The sequence below is a fragment of the Heterodontus francisci genome, chromosome 17 (genome assembly GCF_036365525.1).
Source record: "Heterodontus francisci isolate sHetFra1 chromosome 17, sHetFra1.hap1, whole genome shotgun sequence".
In the NCBI taxonomy this organism is placed as follows: domain Eukaryota; kingdom Metazoa; phylum Chordata; class Chondrichthyes; order Heterodontiformes; family Heterodontidae; genus Heterodontus; species Heterodontus francisci.
The window spans coordinates 74,011,056-74,038,995 of record NC_090387.1 but is presented as its reverse complement, the minus strand read 5'-3'; the positions used below and the strand labels follow the sequence as shown (position 1 = coordinate 74,038,995).

The window sequence follows — 27,940 nt, the reverse complement described above, 5'->3', positions numbered from 1 at the left end:
TTGGAACCAAAAACACAATTTCTAAAATTGCAGATGATAGCAAATTTCTTCTGGGGCAGGGGGGGGGGGGGGGGGGGGGGGGGCGTGGAAAGAGAGGTGGTAGTCAATACTGAGGAGGACTGCAACAAACTACATGAAGAGATTAGTAAACTTGAAAAATGGCCATATGATTAGCAAATGAATTTTAAAATATTGCATTTTAAGAAAAATAAGGAGGTCACATATTACTTGGAAAATAAGAATGTAAATGAGATAGAAGAGTAAGAGGGTCTGGGAGTACAAATACACAAGTCACTAAAAGTAACCATGCAGGTTAATAAGGCCATTAGAAAAAAGTAAAACAAGCACTAAGACTTATTTCTAGAGAAATAAACAGAATTGAGAAATCAAGAGGTTATGCTAAACCTTTATTGACCCTTGGTTAGGCCACTCGGAATACTGCGTACACTTCTAGTTACCGTATTATAGAAAGGATACAGAGGTGCAGAATAGTTTTACAAGGATGATATCAGAACTGGGAAGTTAAACAAATCAGGGAAGGATGAACAGGCTGGATCTCTTTTCTCTTAAGAGAAACCTGAGGGGTGACCTAATAGAGGACTAAAATTATGAAAGATTTTGACAGAGTAGACACAGAGAGCACGTTTCTACTTGTGGGGAAGAGCAAAACTAGAAACCATCAATACAAGATAGTCACAAAAATAAAATAGGGAATTTGGGAGAGTGGTGGAAATTGCTACCACAGGGAGTGGTTGAGGCGAATAACAGATGTATTTAAGGGGAAGCTAGATAAGCAGATGAGGGAGAGGAAATAGAGGGTTCTGCTGATAGTGTTAGATGAGGAAGGATGGGAAAAGACTTGTGTGGAGCATAAATGTCGATATGGACTGGTTCGGTCAAATGACCCGTTTCTGTGCTATATATTTTATGTAGTTCCATGAGATGATTGGAACCTACCCAAAAGTCAAATACACCCAGAGAGCTCTACCCAATCTCATAACCAGCGACATAGGGCCAGTGCTACTGATCTTCAATCAGAATTCACACCCACCCCCCTCAACTTCCTTATAGTCTTTATAGATAGAATAATTGAACAAGATCCGTACCTGTACAAGGTCTCGTCGTCCAACTGACAGAGCTGCTGCAGCATTCTTCTGACAAGTATCCTGGATATCATTCACATTCAGTCTGCAAAGGTGAAGGAGAGAAGCTGACGTCTGGGAAACAAAGAGCACAGTCCTCAATTTTTCTACATCATACCTGCCTACAGCACCAACTGTTAGGATCATAAAAACCTGTTCGCTATGCTGAAAATCTTGCAATTATTATCACGGTGGTCAAAAGGAAAACTCTTCAGTGGCTGCAGTCATACCTGACACGAGTAAGATGGTAGTGATTATCAGAGGCCAATCACCACAGAGAACATGACTAAGAGATCCTCAGGGAAATGCCCTCAGCCCAACCATTTTCAGCTGAGAGCCAATCTTTGCAACGCTCCACCAGTTACACCCTGCCATCCCAAAAATGACCTGTCTATTCCTACTCTGTTTCCTGTCTGTTAACCAATCCTCAATCCATGCTAATATATTATTCCCCATCCCCAAGTCCCATGAGCTCTAATCTTGAGTAACAAACTCCTGTGTGGCACCTTATCGAATGCCTTCTCAGAATCCAAATATACTAACATCCACTGGTTTCCCCCTGATCTGCCCTGCTAGTTGCACCCTCAAAACACTCTAGTAGACTGATCAAATCTGTTGTGTTTTGCTGGACTGATCAGTAAGTTTTTGAATAATGTGGTGTAAAGTCCTTTCAATTCATAAAGTATAAACTGATATCAAAGGCCAAGTGGTAGCAATGATGTCTCATGTTATAGAGACCCATAAGGAAGATTAAATGCCTTTGGGTGTTCAATTGTCAAAATCTCAAATGTATAGCTATAAAAGGTTTAAAAACCATTACAGAATTGAGAAATTGGTAGTTCGTTAATAATTTTGTTGCACTACCTCATCTTAACTACTCTTTAGCGTAGACATGCTGCTTGAAGCATTGTTGTGTGCTTGGTGGGTAGCTTACCTATGGACTGTAAAAACGTGGGTTGTCATCATCTTAACCATGTCTTTTTGTTTTTAGTTCTTGCTAGTTTTCTACACTTTCCAAAAAAAAATTTCTTCAAAGTTCCCTAGGTTTTTGCAGTCTAATTCTTCTTGTCTTGATATTTTTTGAGTTTTTGAAGCTAAAGCGGATGTTGAAAAACACCCTGAAAATAAAACCTAGAGTTTTTAAATTGGCAAGAAAACAGCTTTTAATGACCCTTGGACCGAGGCCAATCAAAGCAAGTGATGTTTGCAATCCAAGTGAGGAAAACAGTGGGTTATCTGCTGCTGATGATAGCTATCTCGTGACACCACCACCTGCCTCTACCCCTATAAATGCATGATATTTGTTGGCTCTGGAAATTAGTACCCCCATGGAGGCAAACATATGCCAGGGTGCTGCCATCACCCGTGAAATCACACACTAGTATGAGCTGCTGTGGAGGGGAGATAATTTGGCCATTGAAGAAAAATATGAAGAAAAATACTGCATCTCTCACATAGGGAGAGTTATGGAACAGGTGGAAAATGGTGTGGCTTCCATTTTTCACCTCTCAACTGACCGCAGATAGTGTTTTAAAAATATCTTTTTAGTCCCAGAGTGTTTAAGGGTCAATACATAGACCAACGACAGGTTATCTCATAGGTTTTAAGGGAAAGATAAGTATTTACTAAAACAATACCTAAAAATGTTCGCAACCTCACCCACTCTCGCATTCACACACATTGCCACACACAAAAGAGAGACAGTAGAAGGTAGCATGCAATTAGAGTTCGATTGCTGTAAAGGGAGTTCACTTTGAAACTTTCTGGATTTTCGGAAGGATTTTTTAAACAGCATTGCAGGCCTGAATGTTCCTTGTTTTGGAATTGATGAAGTGTCGCAGATTCCTTTGGTTAAAACTCAGTCCAAAGTTGGTGGTGGAAGTCCTGGTTCAATTTCTCAGATGGGGAGTTTTCAATATCACCTTGCAATCTCTCTGCCTCAGTAATTTATAAAGATGGTGCTGGCTGGGCTTATTGCTTAGCTGGATCGATCTCACAGCTTCTTTGACTTGAATGGTTTTCTATCTCTCTCCCCCACAGCAGTTACTTCTTCTAAAGTAAAAACTTATCAGATTTTGTTTTTAGTCAGGCAACTCAAGACACTCTCCCCTGAGTTGTTCATGCCACATCCCAGGATGTGGGGACCATTGTTATATAATGGCATCTGAATGTGGTCCATTTTGATAAGTATCTGTAATTTCACACCTATTACTTTGGCCTTGGCTTTGGAGTTAGTCTGTCTGCAAATAACCTTTGCTAACCCAATCTTTGATGATAGGAGTCATTAGCATAGGAGTCATAACATATCAGTGTGCCTCCTCAAGGCAATTCCAGGTGTTAATAACGGTCCCGTCTTCAACAGACAAACACTTTGATTGACAGTACAGGAGGGGATCACCTGACCTCTCCCTCCATGTTGCCAGGTAGCAAAGTGTCCATTTTCTTGCCGCTTAGTTCAACAGTTTACTTTTATCTCACAATTCCTCCAGTTCATTACATATTTCATCACTGTTCCTTGCGTGAGCATGACAGGAGAAATGCAGTACACAATCTGAATTGTACAACTGTCTTCTTTTAATTCATTCTCAGGATATAGGTGTTGCTAGCAAGGCCAGCATTTATTGCACATCCCTTATTGTCCTTAGGAAGGTGGTGGTGAGCCTAAAATTGTGTGTCATTCATTCTCTGTGTTAAAATAGAAACACAAAGATTTACAGCGTGGAAGGCTGCCATTTGACCCATCTTGTGCGTACTGGCTGTAAAAGAGCAATCCAGTCTAATCTGACCTTCCAGCTCTTGGTCCATAGTCCTGTTGGTTACAGCACCTCAAGTGCATACTCATGTATTTTTTAAATGCGATGTGGGTTTCTGCCTCTACCACCCTTTCAGGCAGTAAGTCCAAGACCCCTCATCACCCTCTGGGTGAAATATTTCTCAACTCCCTTTATCCTTCCACCACAGTGGGTAACTGTGTTTTCTTGTTGCAGAAACCAAAAAAAAATGGGCAGCACAGTGGTTAGCACCGCAGCCTCACAGCTCCAGCGACCCGGGTTAACTTCTGGGTACTGCCTGTGCAGAGTTTGCAAGTTCTCCCTGTGACTGCATGGGTTTCCGCCGGGTGCTCCGGTTTCCTCCCACAGCCAAAGACTTGCAGGTTGATAGGTAAATTGGCCATTGTAAATTGCCCCTAATATAGGTAGGTGGTAGGAGAATTGCGGGAAGGTAGGGAATATGGGATTAACGTAGGATTAATATAAATGGGTGGTTGATGGTCAGCACAGACTCGGTGGGCTGAAGGAACTGTCTCAGTGCTGTATCTCTATCTCTATAATTACTTTAAATCTGTGCCCCTGGTTATTGACTTCTCTGCTAACAGAAATAGGTCCTTCCTATCCATTCCATCTAGGCCCTCATAATTTTATACACTTCAGTAAAGCTTCTCTCATCCTCCTCTGTCCAAAGAAAACAAACCTAGCCTATCCAATCTTTCTTCATAGCTAAAGTTCTTAATTCCTGGCAACATCCTTGTAAATCTCTTCTGCACCCTCTATAGTGGGATCATATCCTTCCTGTAATGCAGTGGCCAGAACGGTACACAGTACTCTAGCTGAGGTCTAAATAGTGTTTTATATAATTGTAGCATAACCTCACCATTGTTACACTCTAGGCCTCAGGGAGGAGAGATTTAAAGAGCTATTAAGTTGCACATCACCATTTACAGTTCAATGCAATGGCAAATGTGCTTCAGACACTTACATGTACAATTCACCCAGTGACTTATGTACAGGAAGGAGACAGGAGATGTCCTGGATGATAACTTTTCCTGCAGCTTTGATTGGTCGGTTATTTGAGTCGGTCCCTTCTCGCTTTCCCTTCCATCGACGTGATTTCTGTGAACAGGAAAAGCTTTTTAGTTTCTGTTGCTCTGTCAGTTCTGTCGGGGGAAGAGTGTGCGTCTTTATCTTAGTGGATCTAACTCAAGAAAAATTATCACAAATTAAAGCAAAATTATCAAAATTAAAGAACTCTCTTGACCCTAGTTTGGGGGGGGGGGGGCAAAGATATTTTGCTCTAATTTAATTAAAATCGTATATAACTGCATTTTATTTTGTGGATTCCTTATTAATCTAAATTGACATCTTGAACAGGGTTTACACTTATGGGGAAATCCTACAATTGACCTAAATGAAATCATTACTGTGCTCACAAAAGATTTTCTTAGAATTTGCAGCATCCAAAGCTGCAGACTAAACACTGGAGAGTCCACGGACTAAATGGTTCATTATACCATAATTATCAGGACAAATGCAGAAGTGTCTATGCACCTGGCAGACCTAAAGAAGCTCACAGACTGCCAGCCAGAAAGAAAGATTTTGTTGTTGATAGTGTTGACCTAAAGTCAACAGTCCAAACTGATCAATGGCAAACCAAACTAGACTCATTTGAGCGTCCTGCTTTGTGATTAAGGCAAGGAAAATCGTAGAAGCACAAAATCCAGTTAACAGCTTAATATTGGTATAGTGTTTGTAGTTATTTAAACCAGGTATGGAGCGATTAACCTCTCACCCAGTGATCCAATCCAATAGCATTCAAACTGAAATAACAGATAAGTAATGGAAGACACTGCAAAGGAAACAAATCCAGCATGAAGCTCATTACACAAATGAAATCCTGATCTCCACATGTGGAATAGACATGTATGGCTTTGTGTAGTGTTACCATTAAAAGCCAAGAACTTGAAGGTTACAAGTGGAATTTTACTCCACTATGGTGGTTGTACAATGTAAAGCAGCATATATGGCGAGTCACCATGATTCTTGTATTAGTTGCTGTTTGATCAGTCTGCGTGCATCAGGAAGAGGATGCACAGATGAGATATGTATACTGGTTATAAGTAGGGTGAAGTGAAGGAGTGTGTGCACTGGTTAGTAGAAAGAGAATGCAGGGTACAGTGTGTGGCTGTGTATGAAAGATATTGTATGTCACTAACTGTGGCAATTTTTTCCTCCTCAACCTTCTGCAGCATCTGACATGTTGATCATGTCAGCCCCCTTCCAACACCTCTCCTCAGCCATCTTGCATCCCAAAGCATCTAACCCTGCAACCCCTCCTCTTCCTCACCTAGATGTTGCCAGAGGGTGATAAAATATTCAATAACTAGGACAGCTTTAACACTATGCCAGTGTCACCCAGGTCTATCTTTCCACCACTTTCCATAACTGTCATTATGCTTGTCTGACATCCAAACTCGGATAAATCACAATTTCCTTCAGTGCAACATCAGGAAGAAACCATTATCTTTAACGTTTGCAAAAAAATATTCCACACCCTTCCCTCTCCTAGCTACTGTCTTAGACTCAACCCCAGTTTGCAATCTTGATCTCCTGATGACCTTGAGCTTCGTTTCAGAGCCCATATCCTCCTTACTACAAAGACCACTTACTTCCACCTCTGCAACATTGCTTTCCTCCACCCCCATCTCTGCTCTTTTACCACTGAATCCCTAATACGTACCTTTGTCACCTCCAGACGCAAACATTCTAACAATGTACTTGTTGGCCTCCCTTCCTCTAAAAATTCCAACTCGTGCACACATCCTGTGCCACATGGATTCCCAATCACCCAATGCCTTCACTGGGACAGTGCTTTCCTATCTCCAGCGTCTCAAATTTAAAATCTTCATCCAAGTCTTGAAACAACTCATGGCCTCACCTGATCCCATCTCTACAATCTTCTCCAAACCTATATAATGGCCCCAAACTCTTTTGCTCCTTTAACACTGGCCTCATGTGCATTCTCTACCTTTCACCCCATCACAGCTCGTAGAATCTTCATCTGCCTAGGTCCTATTTCTGTAATTCCCTCCTTAAAACTTTCAGCCTTTCCAACTTCCACTCCTCCTTATAAAACTTTGCAAGAATTAATCTCTTCAAGCCTTTAATTAGTTGCCTAGCCTCTCCTTCCTTGGCTTGTTTGCCATTTTACTTATAGTTTTCTGTGAAACTACATGGGACAGTCTCTATATTAAAAGCACTATATAAATGCAACTTACTGTGCTGGCTGCTAGGAAGAGGATGGAGTGTGTCTGTAGTGTGTTTTTTTTTTAGGATGATTATGCAGGGATGAAGTATGTACACTGGTTGCAAAGAGGAGGGCTAGGGATAGCGTGTACAATAGCAATTAGGAAGAGGATGGAGGGATGGAATGTGTGTACATATGATTATGAGAAGGATGCAAGAACGCAGTGTATGTTTGGTTACTAGGAAAACAAAAGAGGAATAAGAGTATGTGTTCTTCAGGAAGATGATGCAGGGATTGTGCGTGCACATCAGCGAATTGGTTTTTTACAGAATTCAGGGATTGTGTGCATCTGCGTGTGTGTATTGGTTGTTAAAAAAGGACACATTGATGGAGTGTGTGCTGAATATTAGAATGAGGAATGCAGATATGTGAATGATGTTGAGTTGATTCATTAGAAGAGAACTTTGGGGGAAATTAACTGGTTGTACTTTATTTAGGTCACGTTTATGTAAAAGGGGTGTTGATTAGTATAGAAGTTTCTTAATACAAGGATATATAGGAAAAAAACTTGCATTTATATAGTGCCTTTCACAACCTCAGGATGTCCTAAAATGCTTTAGAGTCAATGAAGTACTTCTGAACTGTTGCACTGTAGAGATAATGACCTGATAATCTGTTTTTTTCAAAAAGTGACATTGGTTGAGGGATAAATACTGGCCAGGAAACTGGGGAGAACTTGCCTGCTCTTCATCGAATAGTGCCATGGATTCTTTTATGCCCATCTGAAGAGGCAGACAAGACCTTGGTTTAATTTCTCATCCAAAAGTCAATGCAGCACTCCCTCAGCACTGGAATAAAGTGCCAGACTAGACTTTATGCTTAAGTCTTTGGAGTGGGACTTAAACACACAACCTCTCTATCAGAAGCAAGAAGCCGAAGAAAAGGCCCATTCAGACCACTGAAATTGATCAATCTCCCATCATCACTCTCCAATCATAGGGAGTGCTGCGTTGACTTTTGGATGAGAAGTTAAACCAAGGTCTTGTATGCCCCTTCAGAATCCATAGCATTATTCAATGAAGAGCAGGGAAGTGCTCCCTGGTTTCCTGGCCAGTATTTATCCCTCACCCAATGTCACTTTAAAAAAAAAACAGATTATCTGGTCATTATTGTGGACAAGATTGTAAAGCTTAATGTTCTCCGATCTCTCCTCATACTTCACCGCAGTCATGCTGTTCTTCTCTATACCCTTTCCAATCTGTATATATTCTTTTCAAGATCCACCGCCTTTTGAGGAAGAGAATTCCAAAGACTCATGACCCTTGGAGAGGAAAAATTTCTCCTCATCTCTGTCTTAAATGGGCAACTCCTTATTTTTAAATGCACCAGCTGCTGCCATGGTGGGATTCGAACCCTGGGTGTGAGCCATGGCCTGTGGATTATAAGTGTAATGACAACACAACAGCATCATGAATCCAAATGAAGCACTTACAACACCTCGAGTCAAAGCATTGGCCTGTTTGGGGATGGAACCCACGACCTTGGCGTCATTAACACCACACTCTAACCAACTGCGCTAACAGGCCTCGACATTCCAGTGCAGTACTGAAGGACTGCTGCATTGTCGGAGATGCCATCTCTTGAATGAGACATTAAACCAAGGCTCTGTCTGCCCTCTTAAATGGACACAAAAGATCCCATGGCACTATTTCAAAGAAGAGCAAGAGAGTTATTCCCCATGTTCTGATCAATATTTATCCCTCAATCAACATCACAAAAACAGATTATCTGCTCATTATCACATTGCTGTTTGTGGGGGCTTGCTGTGTGTAAATTGGTTACCATGTTTCCTACATTACAACAGTGATTACACTTCAAAACAACTTCATTGGCTGTAAAGCACTTTGAGATGTCTGGTGGTCGTGAAAAGTGCTATATAAATTTTCTCTTTCTCTTTTAATCAATTATCCCACCAATTATGCCACCAAGTTTGCTTTGTACTGATGATGCTCTGGAATGCAGTTAGTGAGGAAATCACCACGGTTACAACAGGCTGTCAGTGGGAGTGACTGTGCAGCTGTGCTAGTTTAAAAAGCTGGCCGCTTTTGAGAAAGTAGTGTTGGTTGGGGAGTTATCTCACGTGCATGGAATAAGTTCTGTGTAAGGAAGACAACAAAATGTGTATCACATCGTGTTCAGGGCTATACTGTATGATAATTTTACAAAATCACTACTATCAGTCCAAGTTGATTCATAGCAACTTTATTTCATGTCGCCTGGTCAAAGGGGCAGCACCTGTGAGAACAAGCCTTACAAACCAATTTGAGAACTCTAGAGACTGCCAATCTGGAGAGAAAAGAAGTCAGTATCTACACAGGTGTGAAGATTAACAGGATTCCAGCAAAGTGTTAACACAGATTTGACAAAGTTACCAGACAGGGTGTAAAGCCCTTTTCAGGTCTGAAAGTCCAGAAACTTTACTGATCTGCCAATGGCTCCCATCCTAACACATTGATGCTACATGCAACAGAGAAAACATGCCACCACCAGCACATAAATTATACTGCCTGACTTAAGAAAGCATCCTGGCAGCGTCCAGCAGATACACAAACTGACATCTAAAACAGTCTGCTCAACACAGGTATCCAGACAGCCACCACCCATTTGTCCAGCAATCCTCAATCAAGCACATTTTCTCCAGTGATCTGTTAAGCAGAAAGAGGGCCATTTTCCGTGTGCAGTGAATGACACACTGATCATGCCAGCTTCTGCATGTAAACCAATGGTTGGCATTTTAGTCACTGTTTAAATTCCATTGGAATACATGTGCAAGGCTCACAAGAGCTTTCACACACACACAAGCATAAAGAATGATGGGATGCCTTTGAAGCCAAACTCATCTGCTTACTGAGGCACATGAAGTAACCTGATCACCTGGATTAACACGGCACAGAAATGCTCCTGTAATCTGTGAATGGAACAGCACATTCTTAGAAAGCTGCACAAATACTAAAAGCCCAGCTCCAAGTCAGTAGCATGCGCATCATGCAGTTACTTAGCCATTAGTAACCAGCTAGGTGAAATTAAAATTGCATAAAACATTAGCGTGGACAGCAGGGACTGCTTTGAACTGCCCAAGAGATATGGGATGGCCAGCTGCACCTCATCTCGGACTGATCAAGACAACAGATGCTAATTCACAGAGACTAGGAATTTCTGACTGAACTGAATTAGGTGATTTTAACTTGGGTAGAAGATGAGCTGCTGAAATTGTCCTCAGCGAGCCTTGGGCTAGAGAAGAGAAAAGAAGAAAATCCCATCCAGGGTTTCTACCCAAAGGCCAGTGACTCAACTGGCAAGTAACTCAAAATTGTGGGTGTCCAGTGAGGACAGGAGCGGGCCCAGCTGTGGCGTCCCTTATGACAGAATATTCAACTGACTGTCACTATCTGGGTTCATTAATGAGGAAGGGGCCCTGGGGGGGTTGCTCATGCTCATGGACCTGCACCCCTTTCGAAGATTGGACAAAAAAGTCAAAGAAAGTCCATATGTTAATGGAGCTGACTGGTAGTTAAGGGATTGTCACTGATTAAGGGCGTCTGGCCATCCCAGAGACACAAGGGCACCAATGCAGGATGGTAATGTGCACAGTACCGGGAACTCATTAATGGCTTGAATGGACCAGCGTCGCCGGGTGGAGAGAGGAGACATCTGCAAGTATGAACAACACCAAAAAAAGAAATACCAAGAAAATAAAAATAAATCAAATCACAACAGAAAAAAAGCACACAAAGATTCAAATTAAAATAACACGCACAGAAAAGATAAACCTCATTCACAGACACTCAGTAAGAAGCTGGCTGAAAAGTACTCTATATTTCAACATCTACTCTACGGACAGGGTCAAGACCCAAGCTGTATGTAATCACAGATAGAAACTGGAGACAAACATGGAGACAGGTTTGTCAGTCAATTATTTTTTTTTTTAAATTTGAAGCCTCTCTCCCATCTCCAGGCAGATGCAGCCTATTCCCAACCACCAGTAAAATATTCCAAGAGACCACTGAACACAAAAGGGATTTCTGCAATTTTGTGCAAAATATATTAACGAACAACATGCCAAATATTTCAGCCCCACACACTGCACCTCCCTCACTCGCCCCTCGTGTACCTTAGCTCCCTCAATTGATTCTCATATCACCTCTCCTTCACACACTGCATCTCCCTCACTCACCCTTCATGCACTGTTGGGCCTGTTATTTTAATTAGTGCTGTCTCCTCTTTCAGCAATCCTCTCTGGCTACACATGTGGTACCAGAGGACAGCAAACGTTGTACCACTGTTTAAAAAGGGAGAAAGGGATAGACCGAGTAATTACAGGCCAGTCAGCTAAATTGTTGGAAAGAAATTCTGAGGGACAGGATAAATCTTCATTTTGAAAGATACGGATTAATCAAAGTCTGTCAGCACGGATTTGCTAAGGAAAGGCTTGCATGACTAACATGGTTGAAATTTCTAAGGAGGTTAACAAGGAGGGTTCATGAGTGTAGTGCATTTGATAGTGAATATGGATTTAGCAAGGCTTTTGATAAGGTCTCACATGGCAGACTGGTCAGAAAAGTAAAAGCCCATGGGATCCAAGTCAAAGTGGCAAGTTGGATCCAAAATTGGCTCAGAGGCAGGAAGCAAAGGGTAAGGGTTGATGGGTGTTTTGTGACTGGAAGGCTGTTTCCACTGGGGTTCTGTAGGGCTCAGTACTAAGTCCCTTGATTTAGTGGTATATATCAATGATTTGGACTTGAATGTACAATTAAGAAGTTTGCAGATGATACAAAAATTGACCATGTGGTTGATAATGAAAAGAAGCTGTAGACTGCAGGAAGATATCAATGGACTAGTCAGGTGGGTGGAACAGAGGCAAACAGAGTTCAGTCTGGAGAAGTGTGAGGTAATGCATTTGGGTAAGGCAAACCGGGCAAGGGAATACACAATAAATGGGAGAATACGGAGAAGTGCAGAGGAACAGAGGGACCTTGGTGTGCAAGTCCACAGATCCCTGAAGGTGGCTGGACAGGTAGATAAAAGTGGTCAAGAAGGCATACGAGATATTTTCCTTTATCAGCTGAGGCATACAACCTAAGAGTAGGGAGGTTATGCTGGAACTGTATAAAACACTAGTGAGGCCACAACTGCATGCAGTTCTGGTCACTGCACTACAGGAAATATATGATTGCCTGAGAGAGGGTACAGAGCAGATATACGAAGATGTTGCCTGGACTGGAGAATTTTAGTTCTGAGGAAAGATTGGATAGGCTAGGGTTGTTTTCTTTGGAACAGAGGAGGCTGAGAGGAAACCAAATTGAAGTGTATAAAATTATGAGGGGTCTACATAGAGTGGATAGGAATGCCCTATTCCTCTTGTTTGAGGGATCCATAACCAGCAGGCATAGATTTAGGGTAAGAGGTAGGAGGTTTCCAAAGGGATTCAAAGGAAAATTTATTTACCCAGATGGTGGTGGGATCTGGAACTCACTGCCTGAAGAGGCAGAAACCCTCAGAACATTTAAAAAGTGCTTGGACATGCACTTCAAGTGCCGTAACCTACAAAGCAACAGACCAAGAGCTGGAAAGTGAGATCAGGCTGGACGTCTACTTGTCGGCCAGTGAAGACACGATGAGCCAATTGGGCTCCTGAGCTGTAAATTTCTATGATTCATAGGATGCTGGAGATTCTTTATACCCTGTAAGACACAATAATTTCCTGAATATTCTACAGGCTGTCTCCCTAAAGTTCTCATCTCACAGCAGCATCCTGAAGCATCACAACTGCTTTGGTCAATTAAAACCAGAATCAACCATCTTCATATTTCTAATTCTGATAATAAAAAGAATGCTGAGCAGAGAGAGCAGCTCATGACTCTCAATGCGACAACTAACTCATCAATAACTTCTGTATTTCCAAACACAACACTTCCTCACTTGTGGAAAACCTCAGCATTCTGCAGTTCCTCAATGTTATACTGTAGCTGCCTCTAGTACAGCATCCACAGCTGGTACTGCGATCATACGCAGTCACACTCTAAAAATAATTTTCTCAGTTGCTCACCAATGTCAGATTTGTAAATTCCCAGCTAACCAGAATCCAAGCAGTTACTCTGAAAAATATGGCACTTGGGGGTGTCATCCTGCATACACACAAGCAAAGAAAGAAGGGCAAAGGGAGGAGGGCTGTAAACCAAAGCATCCCCACTACCATCGAAGTGCTGGAGATCTGAGAGAGATGACAACCCTGTTCACACAATATAAACGCTCAACATGTGTGGCAGTAGAGTAAATGCCATGTGGGGAGAGAGGTCTCTAAACTGCACTGCAGGGGACAAGGGGCTGCAACCACCATGCCATATATGCCCCACCATCCCTCCCCCCAAACGGGTTTTTATCTGTTGTCACATCAAAGATACAACATTGGGTCAGGACCTGACGTATACATGAGCTAAGTTAATGCAAGCATTGTTGACACTAGCCAAACAGAAAAAAACAATTCTGCAAGAGAAATAAAGAGATCTAAAGTTGACCCTGATGCGATATTAAACAGACAAGGGAAATCAAACATAGAATTTCTAGTTTACAGGCAGAATGTTGCCAAGTGTGCCTCAGATTTAAATCAAAAAGACAAGCCACGTAAATAAAGAGTCCCCATCTGCAAGAGGACACCTGTTGGCTGCTGATGTATTTCTGACCAAAGTAGCTATTCATTTTTAACCAGTTAAAAAATAACATTTGCGCACATAGGTGACAGATCAATGGCTGAGCTCAGAATTTTAAAGTAACAATAAATTAATCCTTTGTATCTAACTGCGTCTCTCTAAATTTTATATTGGATATATCATATTTTTAGCCATCAATTGTTTGCACTTGAACAAGTCCTATCGCTGCATTTGTTTTTTTTCTCTCCAACCTGGTTTAATGCCCACACAAATGCACTTGCATGGCAACTGGCTAGCTGGGACTTCAGAAATGGACAACAGGCAGAAAACACAAGGCCAATGACTGCACTAATTCCCTGGAGATGGACAAGCGAGACTACTCTGGGCAGTAGTGTGACCAAGCACTGCAGCACATTAATTCAGTCACGTGGCATTGTACATTCCATCGTACTATATGCGATAAGTCCCACTCCTTGCAGAAATGTGGGAAACTCTAATGAAAATGCAATGAATTGTTTGCTATGTAAGTAACTTTGAACATGATGCCTGGGATAAAGGCATGGATTGTGTGGCTGGTTGCAGTTGCAGTGCAATCTACTCACTCGCTCCTTGTAATAGAAGGAGCTAATGGAGACCGGCTCCTTTTCACTGCGGGTTGGGCTCCCACTGTATAGCCTCAAGTTACTCTGTGATTCCGTACGTATCTTCATCGGGGTGATTCCTCCACTGTGATAGGCAGAGAGTGCTGACAATGATCTAAACAGACAGTACAAGATTGTGATCAGTCATGGGCGGCATGAGCATTAATAAATTACGCCACAGGCTGCAAGTACTCAAAGATCCCCACAGTCAGCAAGAGCCTCAAAATTAATTAAATAAACATTATTGGGTGAGACTGAAGATTAAGTATTGGGATTAGCTGACAACACAGTGAAAACGTTCCCTTGCACCCCTCGTGTGGCCCAGGTAAGTGTCATCTTTGACTCAGCATTGTTACGAAAGTACTTCCATTTTTTGTTAAATTTTCAGGACTTGTGTTGTAAATTGAAAAAAATTCCACAGATGCTGGACTATGGGTTTTCCTTTAAAAAAAAAGGTCATCGGAAGGCCTTTTGGATTTGGTTCGTAAACAATTGTTACTGTAAGTCACCTGTCTTCAGTTAAGTACCCAGCTGGGGCTTTTTGACCTGGGAAAGATATTTACAGAGCAGTGACAGGTCAAGATTTACAGGGGTCAGGAGGCTTGACTCTTGAGATATTGTTTTGGTTTCGCTTTGGACAGTCAGTTGGGGTGTCGAGAGTTTTTTTTGAGAGGAGTTAAAAAAAAAAAATCAACCTGCCAAGGACAAAACCCCTGCTCAGCCTTTTCCATCTCTTTGAGAAGCTCTTAGAAGCGAGTGTAAGCAACAGAGAAATTGATGCTGCATCCTCCTGAAAGGCCTGCCAGAAACCCGATGCCACATTTCTCCTAGAAAGCCTGCCAAACTGATCCTCAGCGTTGCCTGCAAAGAACTGCTCTAGAAAGATCCCAGTGACAGCCGTCTACACGTATTTAGGATGTAAGAATAAAGGAACAACTGACATCTTTCCACATCTCTCTTTCTTTCAAGAATCAGATAGTATTTGGCCAAAGTATTCTTTTTTTAAAAAAAAAAAGAGCTCTAAAGAGAAAATTTCTATTTTTCGGTTAACGTGTGTGTGTGTGTGTGAGGGGCTAAGGTAAAAGAGGGAATTTCCATATTTCAATCTGTGTGTTAGTGCTTTGCTTCGTTACTGGTTAAGTCTTGTTTTATAATTAACTGATAATTTTGTTGTTTATTAAAGAAACCTGGTTGGTGTATTTTATCCCGGGATAAAGAGTAGAGTATATGATTGTCCACAGCGGTAACTGGGTAAGCAATTAAAAAAATATATGTTGTACCTGTGGAAAAGCGTAACTAAAAAAAGACAGTGCACTCCTTCCGCCTCGGTCGTAACACCAAGAGCAGCTCGACAGGAGATACAGCACTTATGTGCTAAAAGCAATATGTCAGCATACCCTGGGTATTTGGTAACAGAAGCAAACCGACCTTAAACCTGCAATGTGATTTTCAGATGCCACCTAAAACTGCCAAGCACATTCAATATGCAAAGCTCCTCGAAGAAAACAATCCCAATGTAATCTCACTGATGGTACATGCGCCTTTCTTTACCTGGGCGTGGGCTCCGTCGGAGACACCGTCCGGTGAAGTGTCATTGGTCTCATGAAGTATACAAGGTAACCTAGACAACAAAAACACCTTCAAATTAGTCATCAGCTGATACGGGGCACTACGCAAGCTAGATTTAAATTTAGACACTGGAGTGAATTCACACCCTTTATCCTTATTCTGACTACTTTCGCCTGTCCTAACTTGTCCTGCTGCCAGATCGCACATATGCTGGCAATCTTCTAGGAATGCGCCAAACCTCATACAAAAACCTCGACGGCAAAAGAGTCAGCAGACTGCTCAGCTGTGGGAGTCAACATAGCCGAGTTCCACCCTGATCCTGTCCACACACACAATTCTAGCAAGGTTTGCTAGACAGAAATCAGGAGTGGAATTGTTGGCTGATTTTCCCCTCCCAAGATGAGGAAAGCAGGTGACAAATGTAGCAATTAGTCAAGATCAGGAATTCAGCACAACCAGTTCTGCCTAGTCTGTATAAGGCAACTACTCACCACCTTAAGTAGCTACACCAACAAGAAGCTGAATTTTTCCCAAGTTTATTTGTTGGGTGAGAACACAAAACACAAGTGATCATATCTTCTGGATGTGTGGATATTGAAACAAGAATGCCAATTCCATTCAAAGAATCCTGACACAGATTCCACTTACATTGGGAGGGAATGAAAGGTATTAGGGCTATGTGAATCTAGAAAGGCCCTGTGAAATTCAATGATATCAAAGCAGCTTTTGAACAGGATCCAAACAGCATGCTGTGCTCCAGGTCAGTGAATGAAATCAACCCCACACCCTCCCCAAGCCTGGTATTACAGTCCAGTTTAACTTTATAGATGGTTATTTTTTTTCCCTCCAAACTTGTGTGCATTCAAACACTGACTAATGTTTCTTCATCTATTATCAGGCCTCACAATTGGGCATTCAGGACTTGCTCATTATCAGCAATCTACTAGGTTAGTTCACTTTTCAGCAAAGAATTAAGTTTGTTCAAGTTTAATCTGACCGAGCTTTGTTCCACTCCTGATCTGCAAAGTTCACCAAATGCTCAGTGAGGAGATATCTTTCTCGGTGGGAGGATAGAGACTCCACATCCAGTTGGTGACATGAGAACAGCAGCCAATCTGACCCATTCCTCACCTGTGTATTCTGACCAAGCACCATGCGACAAATAGACTTTCATTTGAATAGTTTATAGGTACTGACATCAGTTCAAAAACAGTTACACCATCCATAAAATTTATCACTTCTGAATTTATACAACAATTCAATGGAAAGTGTACATCCTTAAATTATCAGGCACAATGGCAGATACACTGGGACATGACTAGCCGTCAGGGAAAGGCTGGAATTTTATATGAATAAAATCAGTAACTTTTGTCAGTTTGTACTGAAATCCCACACATCCTAGCCCCGTGTTGTCCAATTATGTTACCCACTAGCAATGGGAATCCAGATGTGGCTAACTGCATTTCTGATTAGTTAAATCACTCAGCACGTGATCTCAATACTTACATTCTAACAGTGTGTGCGTGTATACTTTAATCTCTGTGCATTGTGTGGTAAAATCATTAAGAGTAAAGGCAGAGTGTGAAACTGTATTCCGATCATTGCAAGCGTGTTACTTCCTTGGTTACTAATTGGTGGTAGATGTTTGTTAAATATTCACAAGTAAATATCTGTAATAGTGAGTGCATGCAAGGTTTTTTCTGCTAGAAGTGCATGTAACTAAAATGGTGTCATCATAGCCAGACCTATGGCTAGTCAGCAATGTTTATCGGACAACACTGTCCTAACCCACCCTTCCTTCTGCAAACACAGATCCTGTAAAAGTCGTTTCCCAGAAAAATCGTTTCCCAGAAAAGTTATGTTAGTGTCAGTATTAAAAGACAAATAGGTTCTCCTCTCTGGTTTATAGCCTTCCCCTCACACTGTGCAAGTGTCAGAGTTGCAGCACAAGGCATGGTATTCAATTGCGTATTTAGAGTACCAGTGAAGTTAAGTGGCTACCAATACCCTGGTGGAAGTCCATTGTATCAGATCAATACCAATTAGATCTCAGACTTAATAGAACTCATGCTTTATTACTGTAGAATAATTTATGGATGCATCCTGATTATATTCAATACAAGTGTACTACAGGTACACCATATCCATACCCCTGCACCTTACTAGGACAACTACCCATCACAATTAGGTGCGAGTATTTTACTATCAACTCCACTCAAGCTGTTGTTTGACTCGTAGTCAGGATCCTACCCTTTGCAAATCTGGGCAATCAATGCCAGGTACAGGAGAAATAAACCAAAGCTGAAACACTATCAGAACTGGGTAGTGACTTCACGATGGCAGGTTCCCATAAATGTTCACTAACCAGCTCCACAGAAACGTGCCCCAGAGGTGCGAGGAAAGGGAATATTGGCATCCTGGTAGGAACCATACGTGTTAGTGACTCGTGGAAAAGTCGGTAGTGGCGGTGTCACAGAGTTTCCGAGGACAAATGGATTCTGGGAGTTAGCAGATCCGCTGTTATCCTGATTCTAGCAATCAAAGAACATGAAAAGTTATGACCAATACACAGGTGGCAACTTTCATTAGAACAGACATGTACCCCAGCTGTCAGCCATGTAATCACACACTTCTGCAGGTAAATGAAGACTTGAATTCTACAAAGGCCCAATTTGAAAATAAAAAAACAACTTAGACATATAGATGCCTTATCATGCTTCTCAGAAATATCATTGTGCAGTCACTGATGTTATGTGGCAGCTATTATGCAAAGAGCAAAGTTCCTTCGACATAATAGCCACAATGTTAATCTTGATGCTATTGATTAAGGGAGGAATGTTACCAGGACACTGCTGTTCTCCTACAAATAGTGCCATATGATCTTCTACATTCACCCAAGAGGACATATGGGGCCTCAGTTTAATGTCCCATCCAGAAGATGGCACCATCATCAACAGTGCTGTAGTCCCAAAGTACTGCAGTGGACTGTCAGCCTCGATTATGCACTCAAGTCTCTGAAGTGAGACCTGCCTAGGAAGTAAGAGTGCTACCACTGAGCCAAAGCTGACACTTCAGAAAAACATAGGTAAGACAAGAATGCAAGGCTGCACTTTAAGTATTGCCCTAAAAGGAATGTATGACAATTATTGTTAAGTAATGACCAATTTCATGCAAGCCATATTACTTAATAGTATATAATTGAAAAATCGTGTTCTAAGCTTTGAGCACTCATCAAATATCATTAGGATTTTTAAAGGCACAGGTACTTCTAGGCAAAGTGCTTTGCATGCTAAATGCAGGTATTTCACCAAGTAAGTATTTTGATTTATATGGATTCTCTAATGAGCCCTTCGCCGGTTGTGTACTGTAGCATATGCAAGGAGATGGTTTAGACTGTGGTGGTTGTTATGCGAGTTCAATTAGTTTTGAGACTGCATTCTGTCTCTGCAGACACTCAACAGAGAGGAAGAAATGAAAAACAAGGGCAGAATATCCCATTACTGAACTCAACAGTCCATTCCAAGCAGATTCCTTTGGCTTACACCAACCAAGCCCAGCCCATTGCAAATAGAGGATGTAAAGCATAAAATGTTATCCGAATATTTATATATTCTAAATTTCGAACAGGAAGCAACTGGAAGCATGCTCACTGACAAGTAATGTCCCCCATGAAGTTCTGCCTTGAACAGATATTCCTATAACTCTTAGTTTGTGAATGATGTTCATTTACAGGATGCCCCGCTGAGTTTTAGATTAGATTAGATTAGAGATACAGCACTGAAACAGGCCCCTTTGGCCCACCGTGTCTGTGCCGAACATCAACCACCCATTTATACTAATCCTACACTAATCCCATATTCCTACCAAACATCCCCACCTATCCCTATATTTCCCTACCACCTACCTATACTAGTGACAATTTATAATGGCCAATTAACCTATCAACCTGCAAGTCTTTTGGCTTGTGGGAGGAAACCGGAGCACCCGGAGAAAACCCACGCAGACACAGGGAGAACTTGCAAACTCCACACAGACAGTACCCAGAATCGAACCCGGGTCCCTGGAGCTGTGAAGCTGCGGTGCTAACCACTGGGCCACTGTGCCGCCCTTTGTGAGCATCAGTTCTATACAGTGGTGTAGATATAGCAGGCTGACATCAGGAAAGGAATTCTCATCAGCACAGGGATCAATTTTTACTATCTGGCCTGATGTAGGGATTTCCAGTTCTCCAAAGACCTGGGCTAATACCCAGCTGAGTATCATCAGGTTTCTGTCTCCTCTGACAATACCCAGCCACAGAATGATCTGCCCCTTTAGGTGAAGATTTTATTTCTGGTTGCTATGACTAATGAGACAATCCTCTTTATATGGAAACAGTGATCAATCCCCCACCCGCCACCACCCCACCAATAAAAATGAAGCAAGTATTAATTACATACAATTCCATAGAATTTGACTTTAAAAGTAGCGTAAATAGTTCAGATTGTAGACTATAAGCAAAACAAAATTGTCTGTTAATGATTCCGCTATTCTTTTGTTTTACTCGTCCCATTTCCACCTCCTTTTGCACTGCACCATCATCCCTTTTGTCATTTAATCTCTCCTGCCTTCCACCCTATTCCAGAACTTCCTTGTTTCTTATCCTACCCCTCTCCCTGCCTCATACCTGCCTAAAACCAGTTTCATTGCTAACTTTTTCCAGTTCTGATAAAAGGTCATCGACCTGAAGTGTTAATTCTGTTTCTGTCTCCACAGATGCTGCCTGACCTTCTGAGGATTTCGTACATTTTCTGTTTGCATTAAGAAAAATTACTTTGGAAACATGCAAGAGAATACTTTGTGAAAAGCTGTGCTGCAGGATTTTCACCACACGTGCTCCTTCCAATTGTTAACGCAAAACAAAATTCACTGAAGTTCATATAACTTGATTATGGCATCATTTTTAAGTTATTGTCACATTTCAGGTATAAATAAGATTTCTCAATCACGTGGCTTTCCATCTCTCTCTCTCTCGCACGCACGCACCTTTCAATGTGACAGCATCTCATAATTATATCTGCACTACAGTTTTGAGGCACAAAGACTTCTTACCACAATGGCCTCCAGGCTGGACACCAGCTGCCGTAGACAGGGTTCCAGGCAGCTCTGGTTTCGTTTCACCTTCTGGAGGGATGTATCCTTCAGGATCTGCAGCGAATACGGAGCAGGTTTATTAAAGTCCTAATGAACCAAAAGCATCACACACAAGCCTGCCATAAACAGACAACAACACACCATACTCCCAAAAGTGGCGAAATTCAATCCACTAAGTAGATTCAGATTCACACACAAAAAGCACACCATGCACATTATACACAAACACAGGCAAAAATCAGCAAACCAAGAAAACCAGCCAAACAGAATACACATCATAAAGACATGCACAAAACCAGCCAACCAGATAAATACCATCAAAATCAGTCATCTCAAGATTCAATCAGAGCAATAAAACTAGGCATACGTACAAACCAGACACAGATTTACATGGCACCTTATCAACTGTTCTTGAAACTACTCAAAATATTTTACAGACAATGAATTATTTTGAAGTGCAGTGACAGCTGTTATCTATGCAAACAGCAACAATTTTGTGCACAGGAAGATCGCACATAAAGTACAGATATAAATCTGAACAGTTAAACTGTTTGGTGCTGGTGGCCGAGGGAAGTATGGTGGTCAAGAGAACTTCATGCATTTTTTCACTGACCTGATCCAATGGAACAGGCAGATGGAATGCTAATTTAACATTTAATTTGAATACACAAGTTATCAGATTTACTTTCAATATTGTGACAAAACATTCCACAATAAAGGGTGCCTATTGAAAAGCTCTCCACAGCAACCAGCTCTCCGAAGATTAGTTGTTTTTCAGGCATGGTCAGTTTACCTTAAGGAGTTTTGTCCTCATGCTAGAGCTGATGGTGGTGGGATTAATAAACTGGAAAGAGGGGGCAGCGTTGTTCGGGTACTGTACTGGAAACATCACAACCATTTTCACCCGTAGATTGCCACAATGCACTGAGACTGTGCAGTTCCGATTTACAGCATCCATCTGTACCACACAGAATATTATAGTGTTAGTACCATTCACACAGCTGAAACAATGATTAAAATCACAATAATCCAAAAGGTGTTCAGGGGAAACTGAACTTACATTAAACTCAATCTAAGATGGAATTTATCTTGCACCAGGCTAGCAGCTAAAATATCTGTTAAAAAATTGCAAAAAAAAAAAAGTCTAAAAGAAACTTAAAACAAGAGCCTGAGTGCAGATATACTGAGGGCACATTACACCCAATTCTCTCATTATTTGCACCAAGTTTAGCAGTTACTTTACAGTGACCACCATTATTAAGATGCTCTGTGAAACAATGTACGACTTGGCATTGGAGGGGGGTGGGGGAGGGGGGGGGGTAGAGGAAACTGAGGTGAGAGAGAGACACACACAGCAGTCTTGTGAAAAACATCCTTTCTTACTTTAAACCCAGACTGAAATTCCCATCATCTGATCTTCTAAACCCAAATTTCAATTCGTAAATAGAGCCCACCCCAGTCCTTTTTTTAAAAAAAATTGAGGCAGCTTGTAGGGTAGGCTACAGTTCGACAGTAAACCATGTGTCAAGATTACATGTGCAAACAACTTCAAAGCCAGTGTAACCAACACTTGCAATTTCATTAGTGGTTTATCTCCTTGATACTACTAAAGTGTGCAATTCACCAGAATAGAAGGGAAAAGACTGCAAAATGTAAAACTTGCAATTTCTATCCTGCTATAAGGCATACTCCTGCTCCTAATTTGTATGTTTGTATGTATGTTCGTAAATAGTTGTAATCTTATATAATCTTGTCATATATGGTTGTCAAAAACATTGCTCAAGAACAGATGGGGCAAAGGAAGGCAGCCCAACCACTAGAGTAGCGATTCAATGCATTCACACTTACTTCATCTACCATCACGTTGCGGATTTGCAGGTTAACCAATGAGAATTCTTGTTGCAATGTCTGCGGTAATCCTAGGTAATCGGGTTTGGAGCTGATTGTGACATGATTGTGAAAATCTTCCCTCAGTACTGAAAAAAAGGACATGTAGAGTGTAACTACAGTCCATGCAAATATCTGTCTAAAGGAAAAATATCTATGCAAGGAGAGGAAAAGAATGGTGATCAACAAGCATGGAACACATACATCTGTCTCGTAGAATGCAGTGGGAGAGGGACTGACTGTATCAAGATTCAATCAGACCCCTGTTTCTTAGCTAAACAAGTTGAATCTGAAAAAACTCTAACATGCATGGCCTGTATATATTTTATATAGATCCTATTACAAAAATGTTCCTACCTCCCGGGTTCACAGGTAGATTATTTGTGTTTCCTCAAAATGGCAAGCCGACACTAAACTATGAAGTCTAAACAGAATCAAGCACCCAATGTGGATATATGCCTCCAAAATAACAGTACAATGCAAATACCTTGCATTGGGAGGTGGGAAGGATATTTGTCTTTGTCTACCTAAATCTAGCATTTCATATTCAATCTATTTTTCAAAGTCCTGTTTTAATTCAGCTTTTAAGATTTTAAAAATAGTGAAATTGCACCGAACACCAAAGTTTTTAAACCACAGCCATATCAAGAAGACATTATGCGCTTTGATGGGTACTTTGCACCCACTATTTTAAGCCCACATCCTAGATTTTCTACACAAAATTCCAAAGTGACTGCCCCCAATCTAACTATAGCTCAACATCACAAGTACTGCCCCATCAGCTCCACTGCCAATTGTCCTTACAGAATCACTGCACGAGTATTCTTGATAACTGAAGTAGAGAGGCAAAGACAGGTTACTTTTTAAGTCATAACAACACTGCCTATGGTAGTTTACGGACAATCATGCACATGTGCTGAAATGTTAACGCAACAGGGTGGTTGTACAGCTGTGTGCACTGTAGAAAAGAGACACAAACCATTCAAACCAAATGGTATTAACTGGCAAGATAGTTGCATTTCTTCCCCAATTTCCCTTAAGCCTGAGACAACAACCAGAGGCAGACCTCAAGGTGGCCAACGGTAGCTGGCCAGATTTAGGTAGTTAAAGACAAACATCCTCCCCATCTCCCAACACAAGACAACACCTTTTTACTTCCGCAGTGAGGCACTGAGACCGATTCTGGGGCAGGTGGGATCTGTACAAGATGTACATCTTAACAGGACTGGAACTAATATCCTCGCAGGGAGATTTGCCAGTGCTGTTGGGGAGGTTTTAAACTAGATTGTCAGTGGGATGGGAACCTGAGGGGTAGCTCAAATTGGAAGGAAGTAAAGTTGGTAAAAGGAGGTAGAAAAGTAGCAAGTGACATTGGAAGGTAGGCAAAACAAAGGCGAGCATCAACTAGGCTTAGAATGCAGAATAACGTCAAGAAGACAAGGTTAAGGGCGGTCTACCTGAATGCACGCAGCATTCGCAACAAGGTAGATGATTTAAAGGCCCAAATTGAGGTAAATGGGTATGATCTAATGCCATAATGGAAACGTGGCGACACGGCAACCAAGACTGGGAACTGAATATTCAAAGATATTCGACATTTAGGAAGAACAGGCAAAAAGGAAAAGGAGGTGGTGTTGCGCTGATAATAAGGGATGGGATCAGTACATTAGTAAGGGAGGATCTCAGATTGGAAGAACAAAATGTGGAATCTGTTTGTGTGGAGCTAAGAAACAGCAAGGGGCAGCAAACATTGGTAGGAGTTGTTTATTGGCCACTAAACAGTAGTGGCAGGAGATTGGAGAAGCATGTGTCATGGGTAATACAGTAATCATGGGTGACTTCAATCTGCATATAGACTGGGTAAACCAAATGTGCACTAATGCTGTGGAGGACGAGTTTCTGGAGTGCGTTAGGGATGGTCTTCTCGAGCAGTATGTTGAGGAACTGACGAGAGAAAGGCTATTTTAGATCTAATATTATGTAATGAGGGAGGGCTAATTAATAATCGTTGTAAAAGAACCTTTAGGGATGAGTGACCATAATATGATAGAATTTTACATTATGTTTGAAAGTGAGGTAGTTCAATCTGAAGCCAAGGTGTTAAATTTGAAGTAAGGAAATTACGAAGGTATGATGGGCAAATTGGCTGAGGTGGATTGGCAAAATACATTAAAAGGTATGACAGTATATAAGCAATGGATAGTATTTAAAGAAATATTACATAGTTTACAGCAACTATACATTCCTTCAAGGCAAAAAAAACCCAAAAGTAAAGACGGTCAACCGTGGATAACAAAGGAAGTTAGGGATTGTATAAGATTAAAAGAAAAGGCCTATAAAGTTGCCAGAAGTAGTAGTAAACCTGAGGATTGGGAGGATTTTAGAATACAGCAAAGGAGAACCAAGATACTGATAAAGAAAGGGAAAATAGAATATGAATGTAAGCTAGCAAAAAATATAAAAACAGACTGTAAAAGCTTCTACAGGTACATAAAAAGGAAACGTTTGGCTAAGACAAATGTGGGTCTATTACAGGCAGAGTCAGGAGAATTTATAATGGGAAATAGAGAAATGGCAGAGAAGCTAAATGATTATTTTGTGTCTGCCTTCACTGAGGAAGATACAAGAAATCTGCCAGAATCAGAGATCCAAGGGATATGGGGGAATGAGGAATTGAAGGAAATTAGTATTAGTAAGAAGGTTTTATTGGAGAAATTAATGGGGCTGAAGGTTGATAAGTCCCCAGGAGCTGATATTCTACATCCCAGAGTGTTGAAAGAGGTAGCTATGGAGACAGTGGATGCATTGGTGATCATCGTCCAAAATTCTACAGATTCTGGAGCGGTTCCTGCACATTCGAAGATCGCAAATGTCACCCCACTATTTAAGGATAGGGAGAGAGAAAACAGGGAATTACAGACCTGTTAGCCATACATCAGTCGTTGGGAAAATGCTAGAATCTATTCTAAAGGATGTGATAAATGGACATAAATGGATCTGATTGGGCATAGTCAACATGGATTTATAAATGGGAAGACATTTTTGACTAACCTGTTGGGAGTTTTTTTGAGGATGTTACTAACAGAATTGAGAAAGGGGAGTCAGTGGACGTGGTATACTTGGATTTTCAGAAGGCTTTTGATAAAGTCCCCCACAGGAGTTTGGTTAGCAAAGTTAAAGCACATGGGATAGGAGGTAATATACTGGTATGGATTAAGGATTGGTTAACAGGCAGAAACTAGAGAGTAGGAATAAACGGGTCATTCTCGCATTGGCAGGCTGTGACCAGAGGGCTACCACAGGGATCAGTGCTTGGGCCCCAGGTGTTCACAATATATATCATTGATTTGAATGTGGGGACCAAATGTAGTATTTCCAAGTTCGCGGATGACACAAAACTAGGTGGGAATGTGTGTTATGAGGAAGATGCAAAGCGCCTCCAAGGGGATTTGGACAGACTTAATGAGTGGACAAGAACATGGCAGATGAAATATAATGTGGAAAAATGTGAGGTTATCCACTTTGGTAGGACGAACAGATGTGTAGAGTATTTCTTAAATGGCAAGAGATTAGAAAGTATAGATGTACAATGGGACCTGGGTGTCCTCGTCAATAAGTCACTGAAAGCTAACATGCAGGTGCAGCAAGCAATTAGGAAGGCGAATGGTATGTTGGCCTTTATCACAACAGGACTTGAGTACAGGAGTTGTGATGTCTTGCTTCAATTGTATAGAACCTTGGTTAGACTGCACCTGAAGTAGTGTGTGCAGTTTTGATCCCCTTACCTTAGGAAGGATATTATTGCCATAGAGGGAGTGCAAGAAAAGTTCACCAGACTTGTTCCTGGGATGGTGGGACTGTCCTAAAAAGAAAGATTGGGGAAACTGGGCCTGTATTCTCCAGAGTTTTGAGGAATGAGAGGTGATCTCATTGAAACCTACAAAATACTTAAAGGGATAGATGCAATTAAGTTGTTTCCCCTGGCTGGGGAGACTGGAACCAGGGAACACAATTTCAAAGTAAAGGGAAAGCCACTTAAGACAGAGATGAGGAGAAATTTCTTTCTTCAGAGGGTTGTGTATCTTTGGAATTCTCTACCCCAGAGGGCTGTGGAAGCTCAGTCATTGAGTATGTTTAAAGCAGAAATTGACAGATTTCTAAATACAAATGACATAAGGGGATATGAGGATAGTGTGGGAAAAAGGCATTGAAGTGGATGATCAGCCATGATCATACTGAATGGTGAGGCAGGCTTGATGGGCTGAATGGCCGACTCCTGCATTCCTATGTTCCACATGATGCTATGTCAGGATACAATGGCAAATGCCTGGAACTCAAGAAAAGCTGGGATTGTCCCAAGAGATCTTGTAGATTGGGCCCCTAAGTTGTCCTACTTCAGATAGCTGCCAGACTCGCAGAAACCTCCTTTCATCTGCTTCAGTGCTAACTTCTGGTCTCCCAGTCTCCACTTTTCTACTCCTGGAGCAGTGGTTCACAGAAGCCAATACAGTATAGAGAAGTCCATTTAGAAGTTAGCGACTAGATTACCTTCATCCTCCTCGTTTACATGACTTAATGTTGGGTGAGGATCAGTATCCTGTGAATGAAGGGCTTTATCTGTCTCTGGGAGCAGGGAAACACCATCAGTTAACTCATCTCCATCGAGTATGTCAATTGCACAGAGCTGGAACAAAATAGCTGATCAAAACAGCTGATCAAAACATCATGCTGGTGATATTACATTGAAAAGTCAACTACTACAGCCAAATGACCACACGAGCCACACAGTTGTAGCCTCCCAACCCACCCTCGCCCCCCATTTCAACTACAATATAGTTAT

General features: G+C 41.5%; 1 protein-coding gene and 1 non-coding gene across 5 annotated transcripts in view; both read right to left on the bottom strand.

The window, feature by feature from the left end:
* The window catches only part of wdr59 (WD repeat domain 59), a 115,369-nt gene that overhangs the window by 34,346 nt on the left and 53,083 nt on the right, over positions 1-27,940 (bottom strand). For 2 of the 4 annotated variants that reach the window (XM_068049673.1, XM_068049675.1), the window contains exons 12-21: positions 27,649-27,784; positions 23,062-23,189; positions 22,007-22,171; positions 21,172-21,267; positions 18,446-18,611; positions 16,063-16,132; positions 14,473-14,626; positions 10,818-10,874; positions 4,899-5,032; positions 1,107-1,188 (exon numbers count right to left, since the gene is read on the bottom strand). In XM_068049673.1, coding sequence (XP_067905774.1) covers positions 1,107-1,188; positions 4,899-5,032; positions 10,818-10,874; positions 14,473-14,626; positions 16,063-16,132; positions 18,446-18,611; positions 21,172-21,267; positions 22,007-22,171; positions 23,062-23,189; positions 27,649-27,784 — 1,188 coding nt within the window. Of the gene's footprint in view, positions 1-1,106; positions 1,218-4,898; positions 5,033-10,817; positions 10,875-14,472; positions 14,627-16,062; positions 16,133-18,445; positions 18,612-21,171; positions 21,268-22,006; positions 22,172-23,061; positions 23,190-27,648; positions 27,785-27,940 lie in introns of those variants that run through there. The other 2 variants (XM_068049676.1, XM_068049674.1) reach the window with 2 other exon arrangements.
* On the bottom strand, positions 8,676-8,749 carry trnai-aau (transfer RNA isoleucine (anticodon AAU)). Its single transcript has one exon. It is a non-coding gene; the product is annotated as a tRNA-Ile (tRNA).